The sequence below is a fragment of the Girardinichthys multiradiatus genome, chromosome 1 (assembly GCF_021462225.1).
Source record: "Girardinichthys multiradiatus isolate DD_20200921_A chromosome 1, DD_fGirMul_XY1, whole genome shotgun sequence".
Classification (NCBI taxonomy): domain Eukaryota; kingdom Metazoa; phylum Chordata; class Actinopteri; order Cyprinodontiformes; family Goodeidae; genus Girardinichthys; species Girardinichthys multiradiatus.
The window spans coordinates 14,293,397-14,306,410 of NC_061794.1; the positions used below are offsets into that span (position 1 = coordinate 14,293,397).

The window sequence follows — 13,014 nt, forward strand, 5'->3', positions numbered from 1 at the left end:
GCATGCAACAGTCTGGGTGGTACGCTTCTTTGGGGCTTCTCCACACCGTAACTCTCCCAGATGTGGGGAAAACAGTAAAGGTGGACTCATCAGAGAACAATACATGTTTCACATTGTCCACAGCCCAAGATTTGCGCTCCTTGCACCATTGAAACCGACGTTTGGCATTGGAATGAGTGACCAAAGGTTTGGCTATAGCAGCCCGGCCGTGTATATTGACCCTGTGGAGCTCCTGACGGACAGTTCTGGTGGAAACAGGAGAGTTGAGGTGCACATTTAATTCTGCCGTGATTTGGGCAGCCGTGGTTTTATGTTTTTTGGATACAATCCAGGTTAGCACCCGAACATCCCTTTCAGACAGCTTCCTCTTGCGTCCACAGTTAATCCTGTTGGATGTGGTTCGTCCTTCTTGGTGGTATGCTGACATTACCCTGGATACCGTGGCTCTTGATACATCACAAAGACTTGCTGTCTTGGTCACAGATGCGCCAGCAAGACGTACACCAACAATTTGATCTCTTTTGAACTCTGGTATGTCATTCATAATGTTGTGTGCATTTCAATATTTTGAGCAAAACTGTGCTCTTACCCTGCTAATTGAACCTTCACACTCTGCTCTTACTGGTGCAATGTGCAATCAATGAAGACTGGCTACCAGGCTGGTCCAATTTAGCCATGAAACCTCCCACACTAAAATGACAGGTGTTTCAGTTTCATTGTCCAACCCCTGTATATGGCTTTAATGAATAGTTCAAAGTCTTTAGGACCCACCTGCTTTGAATGATGATGGTGTCTTGATAAAGGCGGTCAAACATGCAGATCTTCAGGTCAATGCTGGGCTGAACCACCCATACAGGGATGCTGACAGCCACACCTCTGACCTGGATGGGTATCTGTTTGAATCAGTCATCAGTCAAAGATTTCAGTCGATGTTCGCTAACGCTATTTTTGATATATAAGGCTCTGCTAAAGTTCTCATGGCATGACAACCATCAACAACATACTGGTTTTGTGTTTGTGTCAGAGAATCTGATGTAGAAGTCCAGTTTGGTTTCTCCTGGAATGGTTGGAGTGAATAAAATCTCCAGCTTGACGTTTTGAAAGGGTCCAACCTCTCCATCTCTCACCTGGAAAAGTAAACAACATGGCAGGAACACATGGCATCAGCATAAAAATCATTTTTTAACTCTATTCTACAAAACATTTGTAAAAAAAAAAAAAGTGCAGGGGGTTCTTCATAACTCTCACTCAAAGTTCAATGAAGCGTAACGTGGACATAACTCAATTTAGGTTTTAAGTCTGAGGCCAGCTTCATGCAAGCAGCAGTGCATGCGAGCTGCTTTAGTAGACTGACATAGGTTTTAGTTCCCATGTTCACAGATTAGAGCCCCCAGATTGGAGCACGTTACAGACGTCTGAGCCACAGGTGGAGCCTCGAGCCATCTAACGGTTCTATCCTGGGGCCTATATGTCACATGTGAACTGTATGTTGGATGAAATGGAGAATCATGTAGTATTTCATTCATGTTAATTGATCAATAATCATCTTTTACGATAATATCAGTGTATAGTCCAACATGACATGTATATTGAAAATATGCATAATTCTATATTTCCTAAATGTTCTTTTATGTCCTTCATTGTGTGTTAGCACAGCATGGAGTCTAACCTTCATAAGTGGTTCAAGCAAACATTTGAAATGACACATAAGGTGAAATTATCGAAAAGAAGAATAGCTGCAATGTTATGTAGGAGAAAGTCTGTCTTCTCCATATACCATCAGTACATTGAGAGCATTAATAAAAACATAAGAGGAGTAAGCCACTGATGGAGCAAGTGACTCGATAATTTAATGGATTAGCTGCAATTTCAGATGCAACCGTCAACCATACAATGTGCACATGTCAGTCAAAATGACAACAACAGAGCTGAGGGCACAGGGGCATGTGCAACACACACAATCGCAAAGAGCACAGAGGGAGAGGTGATGCACCATTAGACCCCAGCTAGAAAAATGTAACGTACCCTGATTGGCTTCACAGCTTCGTCTGGGCCACAAGGCACAAACAGCTTCATGGTTAGAAACAAAAAAGAAAGCCCAGTCTTCTACAGTAACACTGTAGTGAAGAAAATCAATCTTTGCACCCAGAATTGATTATATTTTATGAAGCAGATCAGCAGTTTAGACAAAAGAACAAAACAAATTCATCTCTATTCAGAAAATCTGCTCAGAAAAACCCTTCTTGAGAGTGAGGATAAATCTTTCTGCTCATGGCTTCTCTTCTCCCATCACTAGTGAGGATACCACAGCCAAAACATAGTTTTTGTTTAATAATGAATGTAATACAATTTCAAAACTTCAAATTATGAGAAGTTTTCTTGACCTAAAGCAGTTTTTCTGCAGTATAAATCACCACTTCCATCAGGTGGTTCAACATGTGCAGATTTATGCATGGAGAGATACTGTCAAAATGTGTTTTAGAGTATTTCCCCAAAGGAATTTAGGCTGTTTTCACATGTATTACAAATAAAATATGAGATATTTTTTATACTTACACCTCCAAGCGTTATATCACAGGAGTCTAGGAAGGTCTGGGTTGTCTGTGTGTCCACATCAGAGGAAAGTAAAGCCTCAGTGACAGCTTCTACACCTGAACGTTACAGAAGACAGGACTTGGAAAAGCAGCATGGTGATAATGACAATGATGGTGATGATAGGTCATCACACAGGTTTTTTGGGGGAAGAAACAGATCTTTATATAGGAGCAACCTACCTAGTAAATGAAATAGAACTGAAACACAATCTTGGTGCTGATCTGTAGTTTCAGCAAATTCTGCAAAAATACCGTGAAGCCTAGAAGTATTCATACCCCAGGCAGATTTAAATTTAACGTAATGTTTTAATTTGACCAGCATGTTTCTCCTGACTGGAAGTTATATTAGGTTTTGGAGATTAGGGTGATGGCAAGGAGGTCTTCCAACCTTATTGACTAGGAGCTCATGACAAAAAAATCAAGGGTTAGAAATACTAGTGGAAACATGCACAAGCCTGTCAGCAATTTTAAGAAGCATTTGATTAATTATGCCAATAAAAGCTTTTGCACTGAATATTGAGAATGGTTTAAATAATTTGTAACATTTATTCATTTGTTATAGTGTGGTTTTTGTATTAGAGATGACGGCCCTTGGACAATTTCTTATCATCTTTTGGGACATGCCCTGACAATTCCAAGCAGAAACAAAGTTCTTGGATGCATTAGAAGAAGTTTAAATCTGAACCTGACAGAGGTATGAAAAATTCTGGACTTAATTGTAAATACAGTGACTCAAAAATGTACTCCTATTTTTTACAGAAACCAAATCATTTCTAACCTTCTTCCTTTAATGCAACATATATTCTATACAATTCAACTGGAAAACAAACAATTCTAATATATATATATATATATATATATATATAAAAAGAAGGTGCAACAATTTGATTTGATAAATATACACACTTTTAGTAATACTTAAATTGCCACATCTTAAACTTATGTGGAAATACCTTCTGGTTTCATTTCAGCATTTGGCCTTCTTGAGTTCACACTTTCCACTAATTATATTGAACATTTTGAGACTGAGGTGACTCTGCTGTTTTGGTAGGATTTCCAGACAACTGCTAAATTCAGTCTTTGAGCTACAGCCACGGTTTGCAGAGAATTTTCTAAGGATCAAAGGACATCCTGAAAATAGAATTAATCAGATGTGATTGACCAACAGTGGAAAAAAAAAGAGGCAAGAAATGCAGCAGAGCAGAAGCAAAAGACTGAATCGCTTATCAAAGAATCTCCCATGGAGAGTGCTGAGCGATGAAGACTTCAGGTGTAAGAGAACATAAAAGAGGAGATGCATCCTTGTCGCCAACAGTGAGAGCAAGGTGAACCCTGCAAGTCCTCTTTTGTATTTCGTTCTTACAAGGACCAAATGCCCTAGCACAGATGAAGAGATAAAGCCTCTGCTTTCTTCCTGCATTTTGGAACAGTTTTATATCAACTCTAGAACTGGAGCTTTACAAAATATTTTTCAAATACAAATAATCTGAAAAGTGTTTCTGGATTTAGACACAGCAGTACTCTGAGCTACATGCTATATGCTGCTAATGTTTGCCATCTGCTATACTAAGACGGTGCCCATTTTAGACACCTTTCAGTCGTGCCAGATTCTTGGTGGTGCAAAATGAAAAGTCACATTTTCCAACTCTACAGCATCAGCAGGTCTATTTCAAATACTGTGCATCAATAACACTGCCTTGCAAAAGTATTCACCCCTCATGAATTTAGCTACACTAAACCTCACAACCACAAACGTAGAGGGATTTTAAGTTATTCTTTGAAGTTGTGCAGAATTGTGAAGTTGAAGGAAAATGACGCATAGCTTTTAAATCTGTTGAAGGCTGAGTATTGGAACTGCTTGAAAAGTGTGCCGCACAGTTGTATTCTGCCCCCTTTAGTCCAATATCCCTCAATAAAATGCAGCAACAATCAGCTACCTTCAGAAGTCACATAATTAGTAATGAGAGTTAACTTGTATGCAATTTAATCTGAAAATAAATACATTTGTTCTGTGAAAGCTTCTCAAGTACACAAGTGAACAAACAGCACTATCCTAAACACATCACAGAGCAATGTTTAATCGATCATCCAAAATGGAAAGCAAGTAGCACACCTGCAAACCTACAAAGACTCGGCCATCTACCTAAACTGACTGAGCATCGATCAGTAAAACAGCCAAATCTCTAACTCTGGAGGAGCTGTAGAGATCCACAGCTCAGGTAGGAGAATGTGTCAATGGGACAACTATTATTTATGCACTCCACAAATTTGACTTTTAAGGAAGAGTAGCAGGAAGGAATTCACATCAAGTCCCATTTAAAGTTTGTCAAAAGCCATGTAGGGACACACACAAACCTGTGGAAGAAAGCGCTCTGGTCAGATGAAACAAAAGCTTTTTAGCCAACATTAGAAAACACTAGGTATAGCATAAAACTAAAACTGCACATCACCAGGAGCTGATCATTCCAAAGTGAAACATGGTGGTGGCGGCATCATGTTGTGGGCGCACTTTTTCAGTATGGGGAAGCTGGCCAGAGTTAAGATGGAAGGAGCTAAATATAGGGCAATCTGGAGGAAAACCTATTAGAAGTTCTGAAAGACTTGAGACTGGGGCAGAAGTTTGCTTTCCAGCAGGACAGCAGCCCTAAACATACAGCCAAAGTTACATTGCAGTTGTTTAGATCAAAGTATATTCAGTTGTTAGACTATCACAGTTAAAGTTCAAAACTAAATCTTTTTTAAAATCTGTGGCAAGGCCTAATAAATCATTTTCACTTACATTCTCTTTGTAATCTGACTGAACTTGAATCTTTAGTCTCTTTATGTGCAAAGCTGGTAGAGACATACCCCAAAACACTTGCAGCTTTATTTACAGTGTAAGGTGGAGGTTACTGCCACACAGGGAGCTGAATACACATGCTTGCTGCACTTTTGGGATTTCTAGTTGTAAAAAACATTTTCCTTTTTTACAACTTTGTAGGTCTATCAAATTTTCTTAATAACGTAAAAGATTTCTAAATATCTCAACAAAATATATCAAATTTGAGGCTGTGAAATGACCGAGCATGGAGAAGTTAAGTATAAATGCTTTAGCAAGGCACTGTACAATTAATAAGTAGTTTATCATAGGAAAGGGATGAGTCTTAATTTCAAAGTGGATGGTGTTGAAATGGGGTGGGGATGAGGGAAAGACATGTAGTAAAAGGTCTCGCTGGGTCAAGACTTGAATGTGGGACATCTGAGTCCGTATATGGGTCACACGCTCTACTGCTACGTCACGAGCCATGCCCCGTCTTTCACATTCTTAATGAGATCCTCCATAACTTTTGTTTTTGTTAAACACCATTTGACATGTATAAACTGTGTAGTATTTTTTACCAGGTTCCAACTGCTGTAATTCTTTGGAAAGATTCTGCTGCTTTGGCCGGACGGCCTCTGAATCCAATGAATCAGAACTCTGATGATCGCTAGAACTGATGTTTATACTGGATGTCACCTATAAGCAAAAAAACAAAAACAAAACACAAACACTGAATTTATTTCGTACATGATAGATTTTAATGCATCTTCCCACTTTCTTAAAATAGCATAATACGGAATTATATTACGTCCATGCTTGTAATTTATTCTATTCTGACTTGGTTTGACAATTAACAACTTGTGACACAAAACCTGTTGTACTGCTGTAATAAAATTGATCTCTCTTTAAGTCTTAAAGCATGATAAATAGATCAGCTTCTGAGTGTTACACTGACCGGGCCTGTGTTGGCAGAGGCCTGGGATGGCATCTGGACATGGCTGCTTTCTGAACAGAGATGTGTGGAGGTGTCCATGCTGAAGAAGGTGGCCAGTGCTCCCTTGTTGTTCAGGGTGATAGTCCGAGAAACAGTGTGGCCCACCACATGTGAACCAAAATCCACGAACCGGCAGTCGACCTCCGGCTAGAGAAAGGAGATATTCACTGATAAATACAGCATATTCAGAGGAGTGAATTAGCAAGAACTGACGAGTTGCCACCTTATGTTCACTAAGGTTTATATGAATGAATCAATGAATCAATCAACCAATCAATCAAATTTTATTTGTATAGCACTTTACAACAGTCACTACTGAGCCAAAGTGCAAGAAAAAAAAAACACAAACTAGAATAGAGACAAATAAAAACAATTTGACAACATTAGTAAAATCAGGCAAAACTAAACAAATAGAAGTGTCACAGTGCTGTTATGTGCTAAAAGCAGCTCTAAACAAATACGTTTTTAGCTTAGCTTTAAACAAAGAAAAATCATTGATGGTGCGCAATTAAAAAGGTAATGAGTTCCACATCTTTGGACCAGCTACAGTAAATGAAGGGTCGTCCCACTGTTTGGACTTTAACCTGGGGACTTTCAGAAGATGTTAATGAGCAGATTGAAGCACTCTGATTGGATGATGAGCTTGTCAAAGGTCACATAGATAAACTGACTGAAGAGGCTCATCTTAATTAAACTGGTGTAAGACGTTAGTTATCAGCTGTGGTTCCTATAAAACAGGATGAAATGGATTCAGTGATTGTTTTTGTGTTCTCCTTTTTCGTTGTCTTTTTCTGTTTTCTTGGACTGTTCTATAAAGTTTCACCTGTGTATAAACGTCTCCCGTGTGTGTATATATACACAATGTGCCTCTTTTTTCCTGTGCCAGGTTGTCTCCAGTTCCACTGCTCTCGCATGCATAAACCCTTTTGGTTTTGTGATGCTTCTTGTGATTTTATGCCCTCGGGATTTAGACTTGTTTGGACTGAGCTGCTGTGTATTAAACCTGTGAAGTTATCACTCACTTTTTTATGCTGTCTGCCTCCAGTTGTGCAACTTAGGTTTAGTTTGTGTAGTCATGTTTTGTCCAACAAACACACATCTAAACCGTAGATGCACACTGTGCTTCTGTGGTAAGGTCAGAAAAATGCACGCAAAAAAGAAAAAGAATTGTATGAAAAGGAAAAATGATCCATATCAGATTCGGAGACAATTTAAATAACAGGTAAAAACATTTCTTTTGGTTTTATAACAGTCAACTCACACAGCATTTCTTTGTGGTGCATCTGACAGGCACAGAGAAGGGGCCCAGAGTTGATGCAAACTGAAAATCTCCCTCCAAGTCTTCATTAATCTGCAGAGATCAGATAATGTAAAACTAGGCTGCTTTGAATTCAAAATTGGGTTCTGACATAAAATAAAACAAAATGTGACAACCCCCGTTCCCAAAACAAAAGAAGAAAAAAAAAGAAAATGAAGCACTGAACAGAGCCATGCTAGAGTAATCAAACCTTGAACAAAATGACTTCCCTGAATGTTTTGCTCAGTGTTTTTGGGACATTGCATCCTAATGAGAAGATTGCTAAAATCTAGCAATGTCTAGCTTTTTTGTATAGAGGTGAAGCTAGTAAAATCAACAATTTGAAAAGTTCCCCTTTTCAAATCAAGAGTGATTAGTGCACATAGTGCAAATTAGTGCAAATAAATAAATAACAGACATTCATAAAGTTTGATACAATGATACAAACAGAATGAATAATTACTTTACACATCTCGACAGGGAGACGTTCAACACACAGCAGGCCTGAAGATCACAAAATCTGAAGCTTTACTGCTTTATTGGGTGACACAGTTACTATCTGAAAGATCAATATAAGGCACAGTACAAGACTAAAGATACCCCTAATTTCTCCATATTTTGGTTTAAAAGCACCCAATGTTTATGTAACCTTTTGAAGTGGTCTTGCACAATAGTTGCACCAAACTTTATTTGGGCATCAAGAGGTCCTTCAAAGTTTTTTAGTACTTTGGACTTTATTTTATACTAATTTTCAGGGAAGAAAATGAAGACTTTGTTTAAACAACTAATGCTTTTGGCTATTAAAAAAAATAATAAATCTACCATGTGAATTAATACTGACCTATGAATCATTCATCCCAAAAGTGACCAGTCTACACTGTCCAGCTTAAATGGCATTTTCAGGCAACTTATGATTTGTTGTAAAGACACAAACTATCTTTTTTATTATGTGCATCTTTCCAAAAGTGCGGGCCACAGGCCATTTGCAGCCCTTGGAATGATCTTGCGTGGCACATGACAGTGAAATCAAGAATCTTACAAATTTAGCCCAGCAGCACAGGTAGTAGATGCAGAAGGACACTTTCTAATAGTGAAAATTTCACAGAAAAATTAAAACCATCCTGAAATAGAAATACTATGTGCCACCCAAACTATCTGTCTTTGGATTTTTGTGATCATGGAATTAAAATGAAAACCAAAAACTTGTTTAATCAGTTTTATATTTATTTTATTTTATTCTAAAGCAGACTTGGGCGCCTCCATTCATCAGACCCTGTGACACATAGCAAATGTTTCCAAAGAAACAATGACCTCTTTTCTGTTCTTGTTGCAGAATAAACAAAAAAAATAATGATCGAGGAAAATAGAAAACAATCAACCAAAAGAAATTGTAAATAGTGTGCCTTTCCATTAAAAAGGCAAGACGAGACAGAAGACAGATTGTTTTGTTCATTTCATAAACATTTTTCACTTTATTAGTAGAAATAAAAAAAATGCCCTTTTACTGTGTGTATGTGTTTAATTTTTTTAATTTAAGGTCATGCTAAAGATATCACTGTTAGAACAAATAGAAAAGAGTATTTTAGAACCACCAATTAAAGAAATGGGAAGAAGAGTCCAAAAGATAAAAACTGGGTTAAGGTACTTGAAAAAAACAACAACAAAACATTAAATGCTCAGGTGTAGGCAAGAAGAATCATTACTTAGCACCACTTTGAATGATTGCAAGTGGGTCATTTTATATGTAAATAAAATGTAATTTTAAACAAAAGTATACCTCAACACTCTGATAAGGTTTACATTCATATATGCTTGGATGAAATCCCCTACTTAGCAGACTGAGGAAATCTGAATGTCGGATAATTAGAAAATTGTCAATAGATTTTCTCTCACAGCAGTTCCCCTGTTTTATAATCCTGCCTTTATCATTTAAACATTGGTGCACATCACAGCTAATAGTATGAGTCAGGTGTGTCAGTGAGGTAAGCAGATATCTAGTGTGTAACATACTGAACATACAGTAGAGCATATAAAAGAAATAAAACCCCATAATTGTTTATTTTCTGCTTGTGACTTTAGTAAACACAAAAACAGAAAAAAAAAACAAGATCATTTTCACCTTTCAGAATTGTTATCAATGTTGCCTTTAAAAGTCCACTCTTTGTTAGTACCAGGTGATCTAAGAAAACAGTCTGCCAATATGCAGGCCATAATTTGTTTTTCAGCAACTTGGTGTTTGAACGTAGCGCTAACAGGACTTACCAGAGGTTGGAAAAAAGCATGCATGTCACATGACATCCCAGTAGATAAAGAACCAGGAGGCTCAAAGCTGAAACACAAATCAAAGTTAGCGAAGAGTGATTTTTTGCATTTTTAGACAACTTCCAGAACAAGTAGCATTGACCCAAGCCACTCCAGTGTTGCCACATTCAACTCATTTTAAGCTATTCATTAACTTTATGAGCTCAAATCCATACAGTGTTTCTTAAAAACTACTACAATTCTTGGCCTTTATGAAAGATTGTCACTAAAAAGTCATTGTTCAAAGAAGGCCATAAGAAGTCCTGTTTGTAGTTTCCTACCATGTAGGGAACACCGCAGACACGGAAGAAGGTGTATTGATCACCCAAAACCAAATGTTGTTTTTTCATTAAAAAATATCTGTGAAGGAAAGCTAACACGGCACATCACCCTAAAGACACCATCTCCACTGTGAAACGTGGAGGTGGGAGTATTATGGTATGGGGGTGCTTTTCTTCAGCAGGATGGAGGAATCTGGTCAGAGTTGATGGATGGAGCAAAATAGGCTGTAACAGATTTGAGATGAATGCATATTGATCTGTTTGAATGGTTCAAAGTCCAGACCTAAATCAAAACAGAACCTGTGGCAAGACTTACTTAAAAATTGCTTTTTCCAAACACTACCTGTCAAATCCGAAGAAGAATGGGGAAAACAAATGAGTCTCAAGATGTGCAAAGCTGATAGAGACAAACCACAAACAACTTGCAGCAGTAAAAGTAGTGAAAGGTGGTTCTACAAAATAATGACTCAGGAAGGCTGAATACAAAATGCATACTGACTTTAACCGATTTTTATTTGTAGAAAATGCTGAAAATCATACATGTACAGGTCCTTCTCAAAATATTAGCATATTGTGATAAAGTTCATTATTTTCCATAATGTCATGATGAAAATTTAACATTCATATATTTTAGATTCATTGCACACTAACTGAAATATTTCAGGTCTTTTATTGTCTTAATACGGATGATTTTGGCATACAGCTCATGAAAACCCAAAATTCCTATCTCACAAAATTAGCATATCATTAAAAGGGTCTCTAAACGAGCTATGAACCTAATCATCTGAATCAACAAGTTAACTCTAAACACCTGCAAAAGATTCCTGAGGCCTTTAAAACTCCCAGCTTGGTTCATCACTCAAAACCCCAATCATGGGTAAGACTGCCGACCTGACTGCTGTCCAGAAGGCCACTATTGACACCCTCAAGCAAGAGGGTAAGACACAGAAAGACATTTCTGAACGAATAGGCTGTTCCCAGAGTGCTGTATCAAGGCACCTCAGTGGGAAGTCTGTGGGAAGGAAAAAGTGTGGTAGAAAACGCTGCACAACGAGAAGAGGTGACCGGACCCTGAGGAAAATTGTGGAGAAGGGCCGATTCCAGACCTTGGGGGACCTGCGGAAGCAGTGGACTGAGTCTGGAGTAGAAACATCCAGAGCCACTGTGCACAGACGTGTGCAGGAAATGGGCTACAGGTGCCGCATTCCCCAGGTCAAGCCACTTTTGAACCAGAAACAGCGGCAGAAGCGCCTGACCTGGGCTACAGAGAAGCAGCACTGGACTGTTGCTCAGTGGTCCAAAGTACTTTTTTCGGATGAAAGCAAATTCTGCATGTCATTCGGAAATCAAGGTGCCAGAGTCTGGAGGAAGACTGGGGAGAAGGAAATGCCAAAATGCCAGAAGTCCAGTGTCAAGTACCCACAGTCAGTGATGGTCTGGGGTGCCGTGTCAGCTGCTGGTGTTGGTCCACTGTGTTTTATCAAGGGCAGGGTCAATGCAGCTAGCTATCAGGAGATTTTGGAGCACTTCATGCTTCCATCTGCTGAAAAGCTTTATGGAGATGAAGATTTCATTTTTCAGCACGACCTGGCACCTGCTCACAGTGCCAAAACCACTGGTAAATGGTTTACTGACCATGGTATCACTGTGCTCAATTGGCCTGCCAACTCTCCTGACCTGAACCCCATAGAGAATCTGTGGGATATTGTGAAGAGAACGTTGAGAGACTCAAGACCCAACACTCTGGATGAGCTAAAGGCCGCTATCGAAGCATCCTGGGCCTCCATAAGACCTCAGCAGTGCCACAGGCTGATTGCCTCCTTGCCACGCCGCATTGAAGCAGTCATTTCTGCAAAAGGATTCCCGACCAAGTATTGAGTGCATAACTGTACATGATTATTTGAAGGTTGACGTTTTTTGTATTAAAAACACTTTTCTTTTATTGGTCGGATGAAATATGCTAATTTTGTGAAATAGGAATTTTGGGTTTTCATGAGCTGTATGCCAAAATCATCCGTATGAAGACAATAAAAGACCTGAAATATTTCAGTTAGTGTGCAATGAATCTAAAATATATGAATGTTAAATTTTCATCATTACATTATGGAAAATAATGAACTTTATCACAATATGCTAATATTTTGAGAAGGACCTGTATATCAGTTTCCTCCCCTTTTAAAGGTATGTGCTAATTTGAGTTGGTCTATGACATGAAACCCAATAAATACAATGTTTTTGATAATAACGTGAAAACATTCTACCGGCATCAATACTTCTATAAGGCACTGTAGGTTTGTTTACATTACAGTTAAAAAAAAAAATACAAACACTTACTTTGACAAACTGTAAAACCATCTGTACGTACATCAGTACAGAGACGAAATGGACCAGTACACTAGGTTTATTTGGGCCTGTTATTTAAAGTTGTTGCTTCAGCTCTCAGGTTGGAAAGTTAGGACAAATGAATAAAAGAATTCCACCTGGTTACTGGGTGGCAAATCAAAAATCTCCCACTGTACCTTCAAAAGCATTTTCCTTTTCATCTGTATGTAAGAAAATCCTTATCTGTGCTTTTGCTATTTTCTAACTTCAAGACAGGTGGCATGAAAAGACATGTGAAGAAAAATAGAGCAGTTCACTTGGGATTAAATGCTGAGTGAGGCAGTGTTTGAAAAAGCCTGCTACAGCCCTATATAAACTGCTGCAAATGAGGCCAATGCGTCCGCTGCAGAGAACTGAAACGATGA

The 13,014-nt window shown here is 38.5% G+C and overlaps 1 protein-coding gene across 9 annotated transcripts in view; it reads right to left on the reverse strand.

Moving 5' to 3' along the window:
• The window catches only part of cfap74 (cilia and flagella associated protein 74), an 80,653-nt gene that overhangs the window by 42,720 nt on the left and 24,919 nt on the right, over window positions 1-13,014 (reverse strand). For all 9 annotated transcript variants that reach the window (XM_047362174.1, XM_047362167.1, XM_047362206.1 and 6 more), the window contains 7 exons: window positions 9,948-10,014; window positions 7,650-7,739; window positions 6,350-6,535; window positions 5,973-6,090; window positions 2,557-2,651; window positions 1,005-1,127; window positions 772-893 (listed from right to left, as the gene is read on the reverse strand). In XM_047362174.1, coding sequence (XP_047218130.1) covers window positions 772-893; window positions 1,005-1,127; window positions 2,557-2,651; window positions 5,973-6,090; window positions 6,350-6,535; window positions 7,650-7,739; window positions 9,948-10,014 — 801 coding nt within the window. The remainder of the gene's footprint in view (window positions 1-771; window positions 894-1,004; window positions 1,128-2,556; window positions 2,652-5,972; window positions 6,091-6,349; window positions 6,536-7,649; window positions 7,740-9,947; window positions 10,015-13,014) is intronic.